This window comes from Podarcis melisellensis, assembly GCF_964234715.1.
Source record: "Podarcis melisellensis genome assembly, chromosome: Z".
Lineage (NCBI taxonomy): Eukaryota > Metazoa > Chordata > Lepidosauria > Squamata > Lacertidae > Podarcis > Podarcis melisellensis.
In genome coordinates this window covers 4,736,806-4,759,377 of record NC_138547.1, presented here as the reverse complement: position 1 = coordinate 4,759,377, position 22,572 = coordinate 4,736,806, and the positions used below count along the sequence as shown (strand labels likewise).

Here is a 22,572-nt window from a genome sequence, read left to right as displayed (position 1 = left end):
ACTCTGAACTACAGAGGGGGCTCAAAAATCTGAGTTCTCTGCCAGACAAACAAAACACAGAATATTTCCACAAAACAAAAACAAAGAAAAGGAGGGGGGAGCCTAGCATGTCAAGAAGGCTGGCCAAGATTTAATCCCATACTTGTTTTAGGAAAATAATAATAATAATAATAATAATAATAATAATAATAATAATAATAATAATTTTGATTTATACCCCACCCTCCCCAGCCAAGACCAGGCTCAGGGTAGCTAACATCAGATATAAAACAATTGATTGAAATACAACTTAAAAAACAAGATTAAAATACAACATTAAAATGCAGCCTCATTTCAGCAGAAACTCAATAACTTTTTGGGGGATGAAAACGTCAAGTCTTCACTAAGTCTAACTATCCAGACTGGTCCTATGTGGGCCAGAAAATATAGGAAATATAGGAAAGTGAGTTATCCTAAATCATCTGGATTAGGAATGGTGAGCCTGTGATCACCCAGATGCCGCTGGACTCCAACTCGCAGCAGCCCCAGCCAGAATGGGCAATGGTCAGTGATGATGAACAGCAGTTCAGCATCTGCTGGAGGGCTAGCAGTCTCCCATTCTTGATCTAGGTCAATATGGTCTACACTTACTGGCAGCAGCTGTCCAGGGTCTGAGGCAGGAGACATTCTTAGCCCTACTCGACAATGACAGCGGCTGAAACTGGGACCTTTCTGCATGCAAACCAGATGCTCTGCCACTGAGCTGCGCCTCTTTTCTATTTGGGGGGAGACGAGGTTTGCCATCTCAGCGAGAACTATGCCAAAATGTAAGCAGGAATAGGAGATCAGGAACACCACAGGAACTGAGGAAGCTCTCATTCTGAGTCGAACTATTTGTCCATCCACCTCAGTATTGTCCACACTGACTAGCAGGGGTTGTCTAGGGTTTCACACAGGGAGATTTTCCTAGCCCTACCTGGAGATACTGGGGACTGAGCCTGGGACCTTCTGCTCTATCATTGAGCTATGGGCGTTTCATAAAGCATCAACGGGAGCAGGAAGAACAGAGGCAACCATACCTTTAGTCCGATTTTCCCCTTCTCCCCTTGTTGGCCTGGTTTTCCTTCTGGTCCCTGAGGGGAGAAGGGAGAGAAAGAGAGACCACCCCTTCATTATTCAACACCTTCCAACGGAGACCAGAATATTAGCAGATAGACTTTTTCACACTGGTGCCCTTTGCACACAACTCCCTTCTATTCTTTCTAAGAAGACAAAAACACCTGCTGCCAGATTATACCAAGTGTTCTCATAGTGACTAATCAGATGGCTGTGCCATGCCCACAAACAGGACATGAGTGCAGCAGCAACTCTAGCCACTTGTGATTCCCGGAATGAGCTCTTCACACTTCTTTTGCTTTACGCCTTTCTTGCAGGTTCCTTTTATGAAATTGCTAATTTATCTTAGGTGTGTCCAACCACGCTGCTGCTGTTCTTTTGAATGTGATTTCCCTATTTAACAACCTCATTTGGGTGGTTATTTGCATTTTCAAATGATTATGAAAGGGTTGGTTGGTTGCAAGATGCCTCAAAAGTCTGGAGGCAGAAAGGTGAGATATTTGGGGTTGAATCCAAGTAAGTCCCACACACAATGAACCCACTGAAATTCATGCACCTAAGTCAGTCATGCCCAACTGATTTCAATGAGTCTACTGTTAGTAGCACTGGCCTTGGATGCAATGCTAATGTTTTCACCTACTGTATTACAGTTGTATCCAAGGCTATACCATTCCCAACCATTAGGCACTTAGGCTGCACAAGGAGAGGTGAAATTCCTTTTTTGACACAAGGTGCAAGAGCCTTGTCCACTTTTGCATCTGGTCACCATGCTGTGAAACTGCATTTTTGTTCACTCATATATTTTTTGTAGAGTCCAATGCCATCACCAAATCCAGTTTTTTTATGTTGTCTTCCCATAGTTTGCAACAGGTTTTTTAAAATATATATATATATTGATATTGAAATTTTTACAGTAGATTAGAATAAATTATAAAGAAGAAAATAGAGACAGTAAAATAGGGGAGGAAGAGGAAGAAAAAAGCACTAATCATCACAACAGCACTAATGAAGTGTCATTAAAATGTGATTAGAATTACAAAAATATACAATGTATACTGTGATGGGACGATGAGCTGCTTGTGCGTAAAATGCAAGTCCCTCAGAGTTTGATCAGGTTTTCAAACCTCTGCCTGTGACGGAGCCCCTCCAGCATGGCTGCGTCAATCACTAGTAGAATCCGAAAGTGGCTGCTTTCGGAATCGTTTCCAACATAAAAGCTCTTTAACGGAAACACGTCGTCTGGCCTCTCGGCGTGACAGTTTCCGGCGAGGTGTGGGTGTCCCTATAGGAGGTCCTGAGACCTCCCCACTGTTTTCGCTGGAAGCGTCTCTGAGCCATCCCTCCGACTCACTTTCCCTTGGAGTTCTTGCTCGCCCTCTACTGGTTCCCTCTTCCGCTGCTACTCCTCTCTCAACCTCAGTGAGCCTTTGCGCCCCCGGCGCTTTAGATGGCAGTTCCCTGACATCCACCTCCCCTCCAGGGCCCCCTTCACCCCCTCCCGTCTCCTCCCCTACTGGCGGTGAGGAGGTAAAACCCCTGAAAGAACCTCCTTCGTCTTCTGACGTCGCGAACACTTCCCTCCACTTGTTGCTGTTCCTACTCTCTCGGTAATCTTCGTCATCGGAGTCCACTCCCTCTTCCAACTCCGACTCCGCGAACCCTTCCATTTCCTCTTCCTCATCGGTGGTGCCGAAATACTCCCTCCTAAACCTTGCTATCGGCTGAGGTTTCCTCGGGAACCTTTGGTGGAACGTTTCTGTTAAAACCTCGTCATTGACTTCCTCTGCATTCACCCAGGTGTTTTCTGACTCCGGTTCCCCTTCCCACGCCACCAAATACTCCACCTGATTTCCCTTCCACCTGGAATCGAGGATTTCCGCTACATGGTTGCGGCGTTCCCTCTCTTCCAAGGCTGGTCCCCTGACGTACTCCCCTTCACGTCCCCCCCTGTATGGTGACAGTAACGACCTGTGGAATACTGGGTGCAATTTCATGTGGTTGGGTAATCGGAGTTTGAAAGCTACCGGGTTGACCTGCTGAATGACCTCAAAGGGTCCCAATCTTCTGGGCCTCAATTTCTTACAACCCCCTTTGAACGGCAACCCTTGGGTTGACAACCACACTTGATCCCCCACCCTTATGGTTTCACCTTCCCTTCTGTTCTTGTCTGCCTGCTTCTTATATTGTGCCTTAGCCCTTTCTAAGTTGAGCTGGAGCTGATGATGGATCGCTTCCATCTCTTCTACAAAATGTTCAGCCGCTGGGACGCTCCATCTCTCCCCTCCTTCCCCTGGAAATGCCCTGGGGTGACACCCGTAATTAGCCAAAAAGGGACTCATCCCTGTGGACACATTCTCCGCATTATTGTAGGCAAATTCTGCCAACGCCAACTTTTCGACCCAATCGTTCTCTCTGTCATTGACATAACACCTCAGATATTGTTGAAGAATGCCATTTGCTCTTTCCGCCTGCCCGTTGGTTTCAGGGTGCCGGGCAGTTGAAAAATTGACTTCCACGTGCAGCAAGCTCATGAGCTTCCTCCAGAACCTGGAAGTAAATTGTTTGCCGCGATCTGAGATCACCCTCAAGGGGGCCCCGTGCAACCTAAAGATGTGTTCTACAAACAACTTCGCTGTTTCTTCCGCTGTGACTGCATGTGAGCATGCTACAAAGTGGCACATCTTAGTTAACAGGTCTACTACTACCATGATGGCTGTTTTCCCCTTGGACTTTGGCAGATCCGTCATAAAATCTATTGATATCGCTTCCCAAGGCCGTTCTGGTGTGGGTAATGGTTCTAATAACCCTGCCGGCGCCCTTCTTTCCCCTTTGGCTCGCTGACATTGCTCACACCCTCTTACATACTCCCTTACATCTTCCCTCACCTTAGGCCACCAAAATTCCCTGGTAACCAACCACATGGTCTTGTGTTGTCCAAAATGTCCCGCCGTGGGGCTATCATGCAACTGCTTGAGTACTCTCCCCCTCAATTCACCTTCGGGTATATACAGTGCCCCTTTGTAATACAATGCCCCATTTCTTTCCTCAAAACCTCCGGGGCTCTCGCCCTCCCCCCTGAGACCTCTGAGCTTATCCTGGGCATATTCATCATTTTCCGTTTCCTCTACCAGTTCTCGTTGCCCCACCAGCGCCGCCCCACACACCCAGCGGTCCTCAGGGATGACATGTCTCTCTTCGATCACCCCCTCCCCTTCCCAATACTCTGGTTTGCGTGAGAGCGCGTCCGCCCTGACGTTTTCTGGGCCTGGCACATAACAAATTTCAAAGTTGAATTTGGAGAATTCCTGTGCCCATTTCACTTGTCGTTGGTTGAGCACTCGAGCTGTTCTCCAATACTCTAAATTCTTGTGGTCGGTGCACACTTGCACCTTGTGTTGTGCCCCAATTAATAAATGTCTCCACCTCCGGAATGCTTCGTGAATGGCAAGTAGTTCCCTGTCATACACCGTGTAATTCCTCTCGGATTTATTCAGCTTCCGCGAGAAGAAGGCACACGGTCTCCACTCCGACGCACTCCTCCCCGGTTGAAGAAGGACCGCCCCTACCGCCCGGTCGGATGCATCGGTTTCCACTCTCATGGGTTTTCGTAAATCCACATGCAGAAGTTGTTCTTCCGAGGCGAAAGCCCTTTTCAGTTCTTCAAAGGCTCGATCCGCCTCTACCGTCCAAACAAATTTCTTCTTGCTGCTGAGGCAGTCGGTGATGGGCGCCGTCAAGTGGGCAAAGTTCTTGATGAACTTCCGATAAAAGTTCCCAAACCCCAAGAATCTTTGCACGTCCTTCTTGGTCTTCGGTGTCTTCCATTCCAGTACCGCTTGGACCTTGCCTGGATCCATGGCCAATCCCTTGTCTGACAAGCGGTACCCCAGGAATTCCACCTCCTTGGTATGAAACTGGCACTTCTCCAGTTTCACCCACAGCTGGTTGGCTTGCAGCCTGCCCAACACTTCTCGAACGTCCCTCACATGCTGTTCCTCATCTTCCGAATACACCAACACGTCGTCTAAAAAGGCCACACAATTCTTGTAGAGCAAAGGTCCCAGAACATGGTTTATAAAAGCTTGAAAACACGCGGAGCCCCCTTGTAGACCGAAGGGCATAACGAGGTATTCAAAGGCTCCCAAAGGGGTAAACATGGTGGTCTTCCATTCATCTCCCTTCCTTATGCGTATCAGATTGTACGCCCCCCGCAGGTCCAGCTTTGTAAAAATCTTTCCCTTCCTTACTCTGGTCAAAATGTCATCAATTCGGGGCATAGGGAAAGCCAGGGGCTCCGACACTGCATTGAGGGCCCTAAAGTCACACACCAGTCTCGGTTTGTCCGTGTTCTTTTTGTCCACAAAAAACACTGGGCTGCCCCCCACCGCTCGGGACTCTCTGATGAAACCTCGCTTCAGGTTTTTGTCAATGAACTCCCTCAGCTCCTGCATCTCCCTGTCTGACATGGCGTACAGCTTGCCCACTGGGAGTTGGGCCCCAGGGAGTAGGTTGATTTGACAGTCAAAGGGTCTATGCGGTGGCAGTTTGTCTGCTTCCCTTTCGCTGAATACGTTGCTCAGATCTGCGTATTGCGGGGGCACCTTCCCTTTGTCCATTACTTCCATCCCGGCTAGGGTGACTCTGTCTCCTCCCGAAACCTTCCCCTCCTTGCAGTGTTCTAGGCAATGCGCTGACCCAAAGGAGACCACCCTCTGATGCCAGCCCACTAGCGGATCGTGTAGCGCCAGCCAGCTCATCCCCAAAATGATGGGCGCTCCTCCCAGGATGGCCACATTAAACGCTATCTGTTCGGTGTGCCTTGCCACCCTCATTATCATCGGGACAGTCTGTTGGCTAACTTCTCCCCCCAACAGCTCTCTGCCGTCAATCGTAGTCACCTGCAAGGGGTTACTTAAAGGGATGGTCTGTATCTGGTGCTCAGCTGCAAACTCCTTACTCATGAAATTACAGGAGCTGCCTGAATCCAAAAGCGCCTTGATCTTTAGTGGGTGTCCGTTTGGCAGTTCTAGTAACACCTCTATCACTAAAGCGGGTCTGGGAGGTTCCGGCATGGGCACTTTCACTGCTCTTTGGCCTGGCTGCTGTGCCCCGACGGTGGCAGCCAGGCGTTGGCTTTTACTTGCTCCTTGCCTTCCTCTTCCTTTCCCCCAACAGCTCCTGCCATCCCTTGCCATTCCTTTCTTTGTGGGCAGACTCTGGCAAAGTGCCCTGGCTGTTGGCAGAGATAACATCTCTTGGCGCTCCTTCCCTCCTTCTTCCGCCCTTCACTGGGATTTGAAACTGCGCGCGCCCGCGCTGTTCCAACTTCCATCGGCTCTGCCGGCGGGAAAGGTGGCTCTGGAATGTCTGGAATGCGGAACTCCCTCCAACGGTCTCCTTTCCCTTCCCGCTTTTCCAAAGCCCTCGCCTCCTGGCGCGCTCCTATGCACAGCGCAGATTTGGTTAACTGATCCATAGACTCCGCCCTGGGCCCCCGGGAAAGCTCATCTTTGACGGTTGAAGAAAGCCCCTCTTCGAAAAGCATTTGGATGGGCTCCGCCGATAGGTCCCACCCCAATTTATGAATCAGCATAGTAAACTCAGTCCAGTACTCACGGACAGATCTGCTTCCTTGCTGGCAAGCCATTAACTGCCTTCGCACCACCCCCTGCTCAATATCGCTGGAAAACATCAGGTCCATGGCACGAAAAAACTTCCTCGTGTCCTTTAGGATCTCATTATTCGCTGCCATCAGGGGTCTAACCCAATCCTTCGCCCCGGATTCGAGATGGCCAATCACAAAAGCCACTCGCGATTCCTCGTCGGGGAAGTCATCAAACTGCAAGTTTAGAGCGTATTGCATCTCTGTTCTAAAGGCATGATAGTTCCTGGGATCCCCCCCGAATTTCTGCACCAATCCTGGCACCTTTCTGGCGAGCGGGGTGGTTTTCTCCTTTCCCTTTTCTGCATCCTGAGCCCTCCTCTCCTCAAGCCTCGCCGTTTGCAGCGCCAACTGGATCTCCAACGCCCTGTACCTTTCTTCCAGGCTTGGACCCCCTCCAGCTGCTCCTGCTCCTCCAGTTCCGGCTGGGTTGCTCATGATGCTTCTCCCTGCACAAGCTGGCTTTCGGTGACTTTCGGATTGCTGTGATGGGACGATGAGCTGCTTGTGCGTAAAATGCAAGTCCCTCAGAGTTTGATCAGGTTTTCAAACCTCTGCCTGTGACGGAGCCCCTCCAGCATGGCTGCGTCAATCACTAGTAGAATCCGAAAGTGGCTGCTTTCGGAATCGTTTCCAACATAAAAGCTCTTTAACGGAAACACGTCGTCTGGCCTCTCGGCGTGACAGTTTCCGGCGAGGTGTGGGTGTCCCTATAGGAGGTCCTGAGACCTCCCCACTGTTTTCGCTGGAAGCGTCTCTGAGCCATCCCTCCGACTCACTTTCCCTTGGAGTTCTTGCTCGCCCTCTACTGGTTCCCTCTTCCGCTGCTACTCCTCTCTCAACCTCAGTGAGCCTTTGCGCCCCCGGCGCTTTAGATGGCAGTTCCCTGACATATACATACATAGATTGACTTATTTGTATGCCTTGTGTATATATCGATTCACGAGTCACTACGGTTTTGATAAACACTTTCCAAATATCATTAAATCTGTCCATAGATAATCTTCATCTGAAGGTGATCTGCTCATAGGTTGCAAGAGTTGTTAGGTTGTCTGTCCATTGATCAAAGGAAGCCATATTTTTGTCTTTCCAATGTATCAATATTAATCTTTTAGTAGATGTAAGGTCCTGGAGAATCCATTTATGTTGATCATTTGTTAAGTCCCATGTACAGTGGTACCTCGGGTTAAGAATTTAATTCATTCTGGAGGTCCATTCTTAACCTGAAACAGTTCTTAACCTGAGGTACCACTTTAGCTAATGGGGCCTCCTCCTGCTGCTGCGCCGCCGGAGCATGATTTCTGTTCTTCTCCTGAAGCAAAGTTCTTAACCTGAGGTACTATTTCTGGGTTAGCGGAGTCTGTAACCTGAAGATATGTAACCTGAAGCATATGTAACCCAAGGTACCACTGTATTACGAATATTGTTTTAAGATGTTGTTATCTTCTGAAATTTGTAACTCTTTCCCCACAACAGTTTTTAATACATCGTAGTATTTTTTTCAAAAAAAATTGCTAACATTGAGCACTGTATAAACATATGTTTCTACAATGCATTGTCCTTATTGCATCTCCAACAGCATGTTGTTCTTGATAAAACATGTTTATGCAATTGTGATGGAGTCCAATACTTTTTTGTTGTATGAGTTGTAGTTTATAATCTAGCAACACACTGAAAATAGAGGCTAGTATATTTTCTCATTAAATCTTTATTCCATTCATTTCTCAATGTGTGTACATCCAATTGATTAATAGACATTAAATATCTATAAAAAGTAATAGCTGGGGTTTTTTAGTCTCTAAGGATTCAATCTGATGTTCAAATATCTCCAGCTTCTTAGATGCTGTAAAAACTACTGGTCCAAATAAAGATGTTAGCATACATTGTAATTGTAGACATTGCCTTTGTGACATTCCTGTTAAGTGATACCTTTCTTTTAAGGTAATGTAAGTTGTTGTTGTTGTTTTTTTAAAAAAGGTCATTCTCATCTATTAACTGATTTAAAGATAATATACCCACATCCATCCAATTTTTCCACAATACTGCCCACCCCAATTTTTATAGTTGGATTTCCCCATAGGGTCAGCTTATTGTGGGGAAAATTATCAAATTTGTTTTTATTAGCCACCATATTCCATATTTTCCTGACTGATTTAATTGTTTCAGGAGGATTTTGAATTGTGATGTATTTTGATCTCAATGTTTTCCATTCAAGTTGTGGAGTTTTATAATCAAGGCATGCTCAAGTGGGGGAAATTATTGTTGGATGCATGTAGTCTGGAAAAATTGAGATGTGCCACAATTTCCTTAAGCATATTGTCCATAAAACTATTTGACGCCATCTCTCTCTCTCTCTCTCTCTCTCTCTCTCTCTCTCTCTCTCTCTCTCTCTTTGCTGCTAATTTAATGTGTGTCAAAGGATGGGGTGATGCAGGTATGAGAGTAGGAGATTCTTAATTGATTGCAAATCATCTTTGAAGTCCAGACAAGTCAATGGCTAAACCAGTTATGAGCAAATAAGAGAGAGTATTACAGCGCCATATTGCTAGCTAGAAGTTCTGTAACCTTTTCTTCCTTTTTTCTTTCACAGCAGAAGGCAATTGCAGCACCAGTCTGTCCAGCATGAGCAGACAAACCACTGCTGTAGCTTTTAAGGGCTACTGTGCATTTAGTTAAAAATTTCCTCCTTGCGGCTTCTGCTCCTTTTTATTACTTCCTGTTCAGAGCTATCAGTGATGATTTTCTTTGTAATAGTCATCTTCTGTTCCACTGAGAAGTGGGGACTTCAATAAGTGGTGTCCTTGCTTTACTTATTTTTCTTATTTTCCTGGAAGACCTGCTCCCTGCCTTGCTGGCCTTTCCACCTGGCCTGGGGAGGGGGGCAGGGCCTGACTGACTCCAGCTACAAAAGCAGAGGCTGCTAAAGGGGCCAGAGACCATCCTGGATGTCCCTTAGTGCAAAACCAGGTCTTTGAGCCTGAGCTTTCATAGCCACCACCTACCATGAACCACCACTGACAGGATTGGCAAGAACAGCAGCAGACATATTCTGTGCTTATGAAAAGATTTTATTCTCTTGTTAATTGTGTTGTTTTAAATATGCATTTTATATTTGGTTTCCTTTAGTCATTTTTTCTTTTGAAACATTTAAGATCTTTTTTGTTAACTTTGCTGTGTTAAATGTGCATTCTGTAGTTGACCTTCTTTGTATTGTTTTATTTTGAAATCTTTAAGATAAAATTTTAGTTTCCTACTCATTACGTTGCTTTCAGTGTATACTTTATATTTCACTTTCTTCAGTAACGTTTTATTCCAGATTTTTTATTTGATATTTTAATGCATTGTAAACCACTTTGAGATTTTTTTTCCTTAAAAATATAAAGCAGTACAAAAATGCCAGACTGAGCAGAGGAGGAATGACCACTGGGAGGAGCACAGAGAGAAGAAGCCCCTGCACCTGCAGCAGCACAACCTGACACCTTCATCGGCCCCAGCTGCAACAAAACATGTCTCTCCTGTATTGGTCTCTACAGCCACAGCAGGCATTGTAACCGTCCAGCAGTTTGACTTTACCCCCAAAGGCGCACTCCTCCATTGTCCCCCGAGATAGACAAATACCAACCAACCAATAGTAACCCATGCCCCAATAGCACCCAGGCTGGACTACTGCAGTGCTGGAATCCTCAATGTGGTGCCTACAGGTACCAAAGTACCCACAGAGATCTACTAGGGTGCCCACGAGGTTCTCTAATCCCCTTTGCACAAGATTATAATTTATAATGGCTCTGTGAGTTTTTCTTCACTACCTCAAGCAGTGCTCACATTATCAATGGCTACTAGCTACAATGGCTATGTACTCCCTCTAGTATTGGAGGAAATATGCCTCTAAATACCAGGTGGTGGGAATCATAAGATGAGAGTGCCCTCTTGCACTCAGGTTCTGCTTGTGGGCCTCTCAGAGACACCTGGTTGGCCACTGTGAGGGCAAGATGTTGGACTACAGTGGTACCTCGGGTCACAGATGCTTCAGGTTACAGACAGTTCAGGTTACAGACTCCGCTAACCCAGAAATAGTACCTCTGGTTACGAACTTTGCTTCAGGATGAGAACAGAAATCGCATGGTGGCAGCGGGAGGCCCCATTAGCTAAAGTGGTATCTCAGGTTAAGAACAGTTTCCGCTTAAGAACAGACGTCAAGAACGAATTGAGTTCTTAGCCCGAGGTATCACTGTAGATGGGCCTTCAGGCAGACCCTGTAGGGCTCTTATTTTAATACTCTATATCAGTGGCGTAGCGTGGGGGGTGCAGGGGGGCCGGCCGCACCAGGCGCAGCATCTGGGGGTTAGGGTTAGGGGGTGCAAATCCACGGGTTAGGGGGTGCAAATTACTTGCCTTGCCCCGGGTGCTGACAACCCACGCTACGCCACTGCTGTATATAAAGAAACAAAAGATGGTTTTTGCAAACATATTTTTATTTGCTTGCTGATCTTGCATAATTAATTGCATATTGCAGAATCCAGCTTTTACAATACTTTGGAATATGCTGGGATACAAAAAATCAGAATACAAATCCCCAGCTAGGAAAACCCCCCCAGACAGGAGCTGTCCTTGTAACCTTGTCTATATGACTTTGTGTTGCAGCTGGTTCACATAAACAAATATGACATAGGAGAGAGAGACTCCAGCACTCTGCCATTTCCTACTGTTCTGCAGGTTTTTATACGAGATCTTCCCATTAATAAACATTCACACAGAGAAAGAGACTGAAAGGATTCAGGAAATTAGTGGGATTATTAGAGGCAGCCACTTCAAGACATCAATGTTTCAGACTTATCAGAACCACATTTCATAGGCACTCTTCCTCCATCCTGACTAAGCAGTAGGATTTTTATGCAGGGGCTGGGGGAGAGAAGAGACTGTAGCTAAAGGCACGGAAGGGCCATTTGTGTCTGATGGTGAGGGATAAGGGAGAAAATGTATTCTGTTTGCGTTTAAAAGCAAACTGACCTAATTCGCACTTCCTGAAACAATATAGGAACCAAAACAGTGAACATCATTCAAAATTTGCCCTAATGACTGTGCAGCCCTCCAGCTTGCTAGAGAATCAGTCAATGTGGTGTAAGACTTTGTGTTTCAGTGAAGGGCCAGCTGAGCGTCTTTCTCTCTTTGTTTGCCCCCATTGCCTTATTTTCTGATGCCACATCCATTATAAAAATGTGCCTCCGTTATCAGAAGCTGGTGGCAGCTGTGTGAGGCTGCCCAGTGAAGTGAACGAACCACTGGAATGCCCTTGCCAGCCCTCTTCGTGAAGAACCTTCCTGAGCCCTGAGTGCTCTGAGTATTTGCAGGGACCAGGTCCTGAGTGCTGTGAGTATTTGCAGGGACTGGGCCCCACGTGCTGTGAGTATTTGCAGGGACCGGGCCCTGAGTGCAGTGAGTATTTGCAGGGACCGGGCCCCACGTGCTGTGAGTATTTGCAGGGACCGGGCCCCATGTGCTGTGAGTATTTGCAGGGACCGGGCCCTGAGTGCAGTGAGTATTTGCAGGGACCGGGCCCCACGTGCTGTGAGTATTTGCAGGGACCGGGCCCCGCATGCTGTGAGTATTTGCAGGGACCGGGCCCCACGTGCTGTGAGTATTTGCAGGGACCGGGCCCCACGTGCTGTGAGTATTTGCAGGGACCGGGCCCCGCATGCTGTGAGTATTTGCAGGGACCGGGCCCCACGTGCTGTGAGTATTTGCAGGGACCGGGCCCCGCATGCTGTGAGTATTTGCAGGGACCGGGCCCCACGTGCTGTGAGTATTTGCAGGGACCGGGCCCCACGTGCTGTGAGTATTTGCAGGGACCGGGCCCCGCGTGCTGTGAGTATTTGCAGGGACTCTCTCCACACAGCCCTCCCCGATGTACAGCAGGGCTAGTTCTCCTCTCTTCCTCCAAAAGTCCAACACCATCTCCTTTGTCTTGCTGATATTAAGGTGCAAGTTGTTCCCTAGGCACCATGTAGATATTTTTTGGACCTCCCCTCTATACGCTGATTCGTCTCCACCTGTTATTAAACCCATTATGGTGGTGTCATCTGCAAACTTAATAATTGCAGTAGACAGGTATGCATGCAGTATGTATACAATGAATACAGGTAGGGACTTAGCACACATCCCTGTGGTGTGCCAGCGCTGATTTTTAAGGAATTAGGTATATATGATGGTGACAATGATAGTATGGTACAATATGTCAGATGAGATCATGGCTGTTAACAGAAGAACTAGCACAAGTGGTGGAATGCCTGTCGTTTAAAGCTGCTGTTTTTGAAACACACAGAAGTAATCTGAAGAGGAAGAGCTGAGCTACCTGCTCAGTAAAAACAAAACAGGAGCTTTCTTGTTTTTCCTAAGAACACTGTTTCACTACCGAGGAGCTTTGCAATTTCTTTCCTGGAACTGCAAGACGTCTGTTCTTTCAACATTCAGACCCTGCAGAAAGGGCAGCCTATTATGAAAAGCCACAGGGCTCGGCAACAGACAGCAATTGAAAACCCATCAGCCGGGCTTCTGCCAGTTGGCCCAGCTCCTTCTGTGGCTTCTGGCTCATCGGTTGTACGATGAAGGAGGAAAGCGAAATGCTTGGTCCCTCGCAGAAGAGGTAGAGGATGTTTCACAGAGCAACAGCTACTGGATGGCATGGGTTGCAATTAGCTCCTGGCTCACCCGCTAACGGCTGGAAAGGTGCATATAATGGAACCTTTGGTTCATGTTAACCGCAGGGGGACGACTGAATGGGCAGCAACGTTTTTGACAGTGTGCTATATGCTTGCAATTAGGATGCAGAAGGAAGTACTTTTGAACAGGAGTGTGTGTGGAATGGACTCGGTCCCCACATTTCTCCCTGGTGAGCACTAAAGAAGGGCAAATCTGATGACTTTGGCTTTTGTCACATTTTGCTGGTTCCCATTCTTAAAAGTTCAGCTCACATATCCACACCAGTTTGTGATTTTTAAAAAAAGAAATCATGAAAATTCACCAGCATTTTACTGCAAATTTCTGCTAATGTACACTAATTTTTGTATGCAATCTTCCATAATGCAATGCATTTGTTTTTGTTATTTGCATTAATATGTATATGCATTTTATGTACACTTTACTTTAGTATATGAATTTGTGTGCACTTTGCGTGGCTGCAGCATTGCCTTGCAAAATTCAGAGGGCAAATTTAAAAGGATAGCTGTGCTTTGATTCACGTTTTGTTTTGGAAAGTGCAAATTAGGTCAGTTCGAACCAAATTCCCCCACCCCCACCCCTAGCCAAGCACAGATGTAAAGCAACCAACTACATTCTACTCAGAGGATACCCATTGTATTTAATATACCTATGTTTGTCATGTCCCTCAATTCCAATGGTTCCACTCTGAGTGGGACTAATGATCAGCACATGTGTCAAATCCCAATTGCCTCTTCCTTTGTACTTTTCTCTCTCCTGTGCTTCAGCTGGGCTCACACCTGCAATCTCTTCTCTGCCATCTCCTTGGATTGACCAAATGTTTTGTTTGGCACATTTGGTCGAAGAGAACGTCAGAGACCACAAAGCGAGCTCAGGACAAGAGAGGGAGCTGTAGTTGTGGCACATGGTAACACAAGAAGCTGCCTTATACTGAGTCAGACATGGAAACATGCCTCCCCTTTGGGGTATCTGGTTGGACACTGGGCAAAAGGGATGCTGGACTAGATGAGGCCAATCTCACACTCCTAACATAAAAAAGCAACCTTCAGATGTCTTCAGAGGAAGCAAACAAATAGGATTCTGCTACATGATAGTTGCCCTGCCCCCAAAAAGTACAGAACTTGACAAAGATAGAAACGGAGGAGCAGATAAAGGTTATGGGATGGATCAAGAAAAAGGGGAGGCAGGCCTGCAGGTGGTATGAAGCAGAGGCAAGCAGCTGAGCTAGGAAACATTTGTAAGACTGAAAATGTAGTTATTACACAACTTATCTGAGCTAGTGTTTAGCCTGTGTTTGTGTGTGTGCGCACGTGCGTGCGTGTGTGTGTGTTTTTTTAAAACCAGACTATATAAAAATATGTACTAAAATCTGAGATGGCACCATAACACTGCAATAAAGAATAACAGAGGGAAGTGATTACAAGCTGGCAAAAATATATTGCTTCCATCATGTACTTTCGTGTACTTTGACAGAGGGCAGACAAAGAAACTGGTCTAGTCTATTTACTGGTGTTGTATAGCTCAACACTGCTTGTATGAGTGTAGTTGCTTTTAAAAGTCATTGGTTCTTGTAAAATGGGTGAGAAGTTTGGGTTTTCTTTTTTCTTTTTTGCAGAGTCTAAAAGACAGGAGCGGCCCCTGCTGCAAGATGGCTAACCATATTCCTGGTATCAGTAGTGGGTGTCTGGGAGCCCTTCCTGCTCACCAGATTAAGATACTATAAAGCTACAGTCAGAGTTATGGGCATACTCCATGTCACATAAATAACAATTTTGAGTAAGTCAAAGAAAATCCTGCAGGCGTGTGCAACTGATGCAAATATGCAGGTGACAACCATTTTAGGTGTGTGCAACTGATGCACAATTGCCAATGCACAGGTCCTTTTGGACCCAGAAGAAGGCGTAATGGGGTTGTAAAGGGGGTGGGGCAGGGTACGATGGGGTGGGGTTCACTTAGATGTGCTCTGCCGACACGTGCAGGAACCAGAAATGGAACCTCCGTGAAATATGATCGCTGTCTATAATACAAACTCTGCCCCATCCTCCAAAGTTTCATTTTGTAACCTGTGCTAATTAAAAGCGATTCACATTTGACAGTTTTACATAGTTACGGGAACTTCGCAATCTGGTGGAGGAGCTTGGATGAGCAGAGCCAAGCATCTCATCTGGGGCAGAAGGGAGCCTGAAGGGACCTTTGTGTCCCACAACCCCCCACCTCGGTACATAAGAAAATATGCAGAGTATCAAATTGCTTTAGGAACCTTGGTAGGTATGTGAAATCACCAAAATATGTGAAGACCCATGTAAGAATAGAAAGTGTACAAACAACACCCACACCCTGAAAAAGAAGGAAAAGGAAAGATGCCAGCATGGTTAAACAGCAAAGTAAAATTATTCGAAGAAAAAGCAAGTGATTTTGCAAACTCACTCGAACGCCGGTGGGCCCAGGGTATCCAGGAGGTCCTTCTTTTCCTTTGATGCCTTCCTGCCCTTTGTCTCCTGTTCCTCCTTCTAGGCCTGGTTCTCCTTTGTCTCCCTGGAAGAGTGACATGGGTAAATTGCTTTTCTGTTTTTCCTCACAGGTTGCCCTGAGTTTCACCAGCAAGGAAAAAGAATGCGACAGAAATCCGGCATAGTTCAACACAGAGACTTCCCCCCCTTGTCCCCCCCCCTTGTAGCCCAATCAGTGCAAGGAACGGGGCTATGGATGCAGTTCTGGATATAACTTTTAATCAAGCCCTGCCATTGCTGATCAGGAGTTAGGACTACTATTTGATTTATGGCATTCACAAGCCACGATAATGGCCATTGGCTTTCAAAGGGGAGTAAACAAATTATTGGCCCTTAGCTATGACAGTTAAAATGAAACCTCCAGGTCCAGAGGTAGTGTACCTCTGAATAAAAAGGTAAAGGTACCCCTGACCATTAGGTCCAGTCGTGGCCGACTCTGGGATTGCGGCGCTCATCTCGCTTTATTGGCTGAGGGACCCAGTGTACAGCTTCCAGGTCATGTGGCCAGCATGACTAAGCCGCTTCTGGCAAGCCAGAGAAGCATGGAAACACCATTTACCTTCCCGCTGGAGTGGTACCTATTTATCTACTTGCACTTTGACGTGCTTTCAAACTGCTAGGTGGGCAGGAGCAGGGACCGAGCAATGGGAGCTCACCCTATTGCGGGGATTCGAACCGCCGACCTTCTGATCGGCAAGTCCTAGGCTCTGTGGTTTAACCCACAGCGCCACACGCGTCCCGTGTACCTCTGAATATCAGTTGCTAAATGCTGCATGGAGGAGAAAACAGCAAGCAAAGGCTGTTTCCCTGTCTTCATGCTCTGCTAGGTTTCTTCTTGGGAGTACATGACTGAATTCTGTTGGAAACAGAATGCATGCTCTTACGCCCCCTAATAAAAGTGTGTTACGGTAAGGGAAGGGCTGGACTTAGCACTGAGAAACCCAAGTTTGGATCCCACCTCAGCCACACCAGGAAGATTTTAGGCAAGTTGCAGGCTCTTCTGTGCTTCATCTGTGCAATGGGCTTACATCCGTCTCAGGGATTTACAGTGGCAGTTATTGCTCTATGCAGTCTACAAGTACTTCATTATTTACACATACTTGTTATTGCTAATAAACCACAGCACCAGATCCCAGCACTCCTTTGAGAACATGGTCTGCCAGCTCTATGTCCAATTCACATTTGACTGTTACAAATTTATAAAGCAGAGGGGGAAATGAATGAAGATACCAGCAGGGGAATTTCATTAATGCTGCATCTTTCTTCATCGGCCAAGAGAGGGATGCAGTTCCAGCCAGACTTGAATGGCAGGGATAGGGAGTCTTTTTCAGAAAAAGGGCCGCATTCCATTCCAGGCAACCATCCAGGGGCCACATGCCAGTGGTGGGGAGGGCCAGAGGCAAAAGTGGGCGGGGCCATCCATGTAAATTTTAGTAGGCTAGTTTATACACATGCTCACACACTCTTCAATATCCCCCATTCAGAAAATGGATGGCAGAAAAAGGACATTCCTCCATCACAAGCTTTTTAGTTTTTTGTGCTACTTGCTCAGGAATGAAGACCTAATACTCCACAATCAGCATGAAAACACAGCCAGAAGGTGGTTATGGAGGGCTGGAACAATCCATTCCTTTTCTACCAGCCAGTTTGGTAGAAGTCAATCATTTTTATGAGCCTGCTAAATGGCTAGTAGCTTGCTTTTCATGCTTCAGGGCATGGCACCCCCATTCTCTGTGGCCAGTATGGAAATGCAGGCTAATATATTGGCGGGGGGGGGGGCTAGCTAGTAAACTTTGTGGGCTTCTTTACAAGACTGATCTAATGTCCCCATTTGAAAGAGGCAACGGCCAAGCTGTCATCTCACAACATTCATGCAGAACTTTCATCCTAGGTTCCCAGAGCAAATTTATATCAAATTACCTATTGACATTTGCTCTGATTCAGTGCTACACTGTGTGTTTTCCCGGGGAAAAGTGGTGGGGCACATGGAAACATGGATGAGCCCATGGTCTGTCTCCATACAGTTGGGTTGTTTTTTTAGTTCTACCGTTTCTCCTGGAAAAATTCACTGTTCACAGCTGAATCAGGACAAACAGCAATCCACAGAAACCCTGACTGCCATTTGTTCTGATTTAGTGATAAACGGCTAGTTTTGGGGGGACAGAGTGGTGGGAAGAAAGAAAAAGAACCCTGTTCAGAAATGAAAGTGTGGATTTGTGCCTGGAAAGTGCAGTGCAAAAGGAAGTCTGGATGAGCCCGAAGCGACAGAATGGATGAGCTCCCTGAAAGTAGCAAACCCACACAGCAGGGAATGAATTTCAGGGACAAATCCAGCAAATTCACTGAGCAAGCAGACCTACTTTCGCATGTGCACTGGAACTACCACTCCCTCTTTTTTCCCCTGTGCACCCCACATACTCTTCCTAATCTGCTCCAGAAGGTTGAGGGGAAACCCCAGAGCAGATTTGGGGGAGGTGGGGGGGAGTGCGGAGGAATAAGAGAGAGAAAGGAAGCTCTGCAGCATGAGCAGGAATCGCTTCACTCAGGAAATAACTTTGGTGGATACAACCCTCTGTCTCCATGAGACACTAATTTTCTATTTGCAGGGAGTATTTACAAATGATTTTATCCATTTGCTGCATGCAGTGGATCCGTTCTCTTAACCACTCCACTTCACTCTGCCGCATGCGAAGAAAGCCAGGCTTTGGTCAAACATCTGAGCAGCAAAAAGCAGCCAGATCATTTAGTTGAGGGCAGGAAAGGAACCATTCAATAAGCCTGCAGGGGGGCGGAGACACAGCAAGAGGTTAAAATAAGGGATTATCTTGTAAGAAGAGATTGTCTGGCTCAGACGTTCATGAGAGATGGCAGCAGTGAAGAGCAGCAAATCATATTACTGGATTGACACAATAAGCTGCTGGAGATTTTTTCGGCAGAGTTTTCCAGGAATGGAAGTACTTGAGCTCATACAGTTATGGAGTCCAGTGGGAAAATAACAAAAAGGAAAAGATATACATTCCTGAGGCTTCAACTGTGTAAGGCGGGAGTGATTTTAGGCTCATGCAAGAGAAAGAAGATTTGGGTAAATCAAGATTCAGCTAAGCAGGGCCTTTCTTGAGGAAAAATCACAAAACTGTTACCTTTAGCCCATCTGGCCCTAGAGGGCCGCTGTCACCTTCAAGGCCCAGATCGCCCTACGAAAGAAACACAGGGAAGTTGTCAGTGCTTGCAACCATCACAGATCATCACTAGGCTAGCTGATGGGGTGCAGAGCCCAAACCACTCTGTCCTTGAGCACCTGTTTGGCACATTGTATAGCATCCACCACCTTATTTTGCTTGAAGCAGTCACCTCCCTCTCCCTAATCGTAGGCACAGTCCCAAGTGAAACCTGACCACCAGCTCATTTTAGGCCTTACTCACACACACCTTTGCCTCACTCTTTCCAGGTACAGGTCCACGTCTGAGTGTTCTTTTTTCCACACCCTGGAGCTTTCCTTGTGAAAACCCACTCTTTAGTGCTCAAACTTCAATTCGGGTTTTCCACAGTGTGCTGTAAAGGGTGGGTTTTTGCAAGGGAAACTCCAGAGCAGAGAAAAATGAAAAAAGGTGTTTGGGCACAGAGCTTTAAATGCAGACCATGTCTGGAAAGCGTGAAGGAAACGTAAGCATGGATAAGACTTTAATCTCCATCTTGGTAAAGGCTGTGACTCAGTGGTAGAACAAAAACCTTTGCAAGCAGGAAGTCTTAGGTTCAAACCCTGGCATCTCCAGGTGGGGCCGGGAATGTCCCCTCTGAAAGTCAATAAAGGTAAAGGTAAAGGTACCCCTGCCCGTACGGGCCAGTCTTGACAGACTCTAGGGTTGTGCGCTCATCTCACTCTAGAGGCCGGGAGCCAGCGCTGTCCGCAGACACTTCCGGGTCACGTGGCCAGCATGACGAAGCTGCTCCAGCGAACTGGCACCAGAGCAGCACACAGAAACGCCGTTTACCTTCCCGCTGTAAAGTGGTACCTATTTATCTACTTGCACTTAGAGGTGCTTTCGAACTGCTAGGTGGGCAGGAGCTGGGACCAAACGACGGGAGCTCACCCCGCCGCGGGGATTCGAACCGCCGACCATGCGATCGGCAAGTCCTAGGCGCCGAGGTTTTACCCACAGTGCCACCCGCGTCCCTTTTCATGAAAGTCAGTACCAGTCGATAAAGACTGGTCTCAGAACCCAACAACTGCCCTGTGACAGAGAATCTGGAGCAAAAGGTGGCAGTAATAGACTCTTGGTATCTTGCTTTGCCTTTGCTAGAACTTGATCCTCAAATGTACCTGCCCATGAACCCCTTCCTCTGGCTCCTCCAGACGCAATTCTACTTTCTATATCTGCAGCTATGCCCATTTGGACCACGTCCCTGTCTGGGCATCCAGCAGCTAAGAGTGGATCCCTGCTCAAGGTGACACGCCAAGTCCATCTAACTCAGCATTGTCAACATGGACTGGTAACAGCTCAATACATGTTTTGAGCTCACCAGGGGAATAATATTATCACCTTAGCAGATTGCAAAGTGCAAACAGGTAGATACAGGTGTAGGAGAACCTTTGGGAAACCTGGTCTCCAAACATCAGGGCTGCAAAATGGGAGGGCAATTCAGCCCAGCACTACGGTTCATATTTTGTTTGAACTGAATGTAGCCCCTTCATAGAAATGGTACTTCTACTTACCCGTTGGCCAATGAGGCCTTGTTCTCCTGGAATCCCAAGAGGTCCAAGATCACCCTAATGGGGCAAAGAGGGAAGGATGGGGAGGCAAATTTTGAAGACAAAATTATTACATTAGAAACTATTACATCTTATTACATTAGAAAACTGCATGAAGCAAGGCTGCAAGGTTCTCAGGGTTTCAGAGCTTTAAGTCTGAGGGAGCAGAGTCCAGGAAACAAGGGGTGGAGCCTGGTGACCTGGGTGAGGGCAGAGCTTGGGTATGCCTGATGACTCAAAAGCTGGAGTCTGAGGGGTGCTGGGGGAGCAAAAACTGATGATAGCCTCAGCCCTTGACTCCGAGAAAGCTAAAATCTTGAATAATTCACATGCAACCCTGACACTTGATAACACCAATGTGAAGGAAACAAACCAGGAGAAGTTATTTGATCGCTCAGAATGCAAGAACTGAAGTCAAATGCAAGAAAACAATGTATTTATTCATTTACTCACTACATTTAGACCCCAGCCTTTCCTCTATGGAGCTCAAGGTAGTGTACATGGTTCTCACCTGTCCCCCTGACCCATTTTATGCTCACAACTCTGTGAGACAAGTTAGGCTAACACAGAGGCAGTGACTGGCTTGCTCAAGGTCCCCCAGAGGGATTTATGGGCTCCTTGGTCCTAATCTGACATGGAGAAAGAGGGGGTGTAATACTTCACACAATGCATAATGCAGTTGCAGAAGTTGCTGCCACATGTGGGGTCATGATGCTCACTGGCCTCAAAGGCTTTTTAAATACACATTTTTTTCAGTGAAGGGATATTCTCCAAGGGCCCCTGCAGAAAACCTATGTATTGACCACTCATTCTGATTTGTTTGCACAAGAGCTGAACAGAGGCTGGATCCTGCGCCTCTCATTAGTGCAAAGCCCCTGCTTGCATTCGGGACATAGACTGGGTTGGGCACAGAGTGATCTGGCCCCAATTGGACCCCAAACTGGAAAGAGACTGACTTACACAACTGCAGTGAACACATATCTTCCCATAGCCATTTGTTCCTCACATACCTTTCAACCATTTTCTAAACTACAAAAAGTCCCGGGGTTTTTTGAGTGAATTTGTTTTGTTGTAGCCCAAGGAATCAAAGACAAGCAGTAGCACAAATAATCACACCCTTGTGACAATCACGCCAGTATTCTTTTAACCGAACTGAGCAGAGAGTCCCTTCCAGCGGATACGACTGTCCATTTCCCCTTTCCTGCTCACAACAGGACCTTGCTCCCTGATAGGCCAGCCGATGGGAAAGGCTGCAGATCAAGAAACATAAATGGGAGCTTTTGTTCCAGGGAAAGGTTAAGAAGGTTGCCAAGTGGCAGGCAGAGACCGCAGAGCTGAAATCTTAGACAGACCCTGGGGGGAGCAGAGGGGGAGAGGTCCAAAGACACAGTAGCTCTGCTGCTGCCTTTAGAAGGTTTGCCAAGGCAAACATAGCCATGGGGTGAGAAGGGGGGGACACAAGCAATAAAGGAAACTGCACTGAAAGCAAAGTAAGTTCTCCCCCATATATGTGATACAACCTCTTCAGCAACAAGGGCAAAAACCTTAATCAGTTGACAAGAAATAAAATGGGGGGGGGGGCTATTCTTCTTTTAAGAGCCCAGAATGGAAGGGGGGAAAGATAATTTAAACTGCTAACATCTGTGGTACGGCGAAAGCCATTCATTTGGCATCCTGTGTCAGAAGGACAGAAGATAGTCCTTCTTCACCCAGCGCATAATCAAACTATGGCACTTCCTCTGCCAGGAAGGGGTGATGGACACCAGCCCAGATGACTTTAGAAGCGGATTGGACAAATTCATGGAGGGCAGGCTATAAATGGAATTGTAATTCTTAACTCT

At 46.8% G+C, this 22,572-nt stretch overlaps 1 protein-coding gene across 1 annotated transcript in view; it reads right to left on the bottom strand.

The window, feature by feature from the left end:
- Nucleotides 1-22,572, bottom strand: part of COL27A1 (collagen type XXVII alpha 1 chain) — a 248,382-nt gene that overhangs the window by 47,684 nt on the left and 178,126 nt on the right. Inside the window, exons 35-38 of the mRNA XM_081897734.1 lie at nucleotides 20,696-20,749; nucleotides 19,122-19,175; nucleotides 15,899-16,006; nucleotides 1,059-1,112 (exon numbers count right to left, since the gene is read on the bottom strand). Coding sequence (XP_081753860.1) covers nucleotides 1,059-1,112; nucleotides 15,899-16,006; nucleotides 19,122-19,175; nucleotides 20,696-20,749 — 270 coding nt within the window. The remainder of the gene's footprint in view (nucleotides 1-1,058; nucleotides 1,113-15,898; nucleotides 16,007-19,121; nucleotides 19,176-20,695; nucleotides 20,750-22,572) is intronic.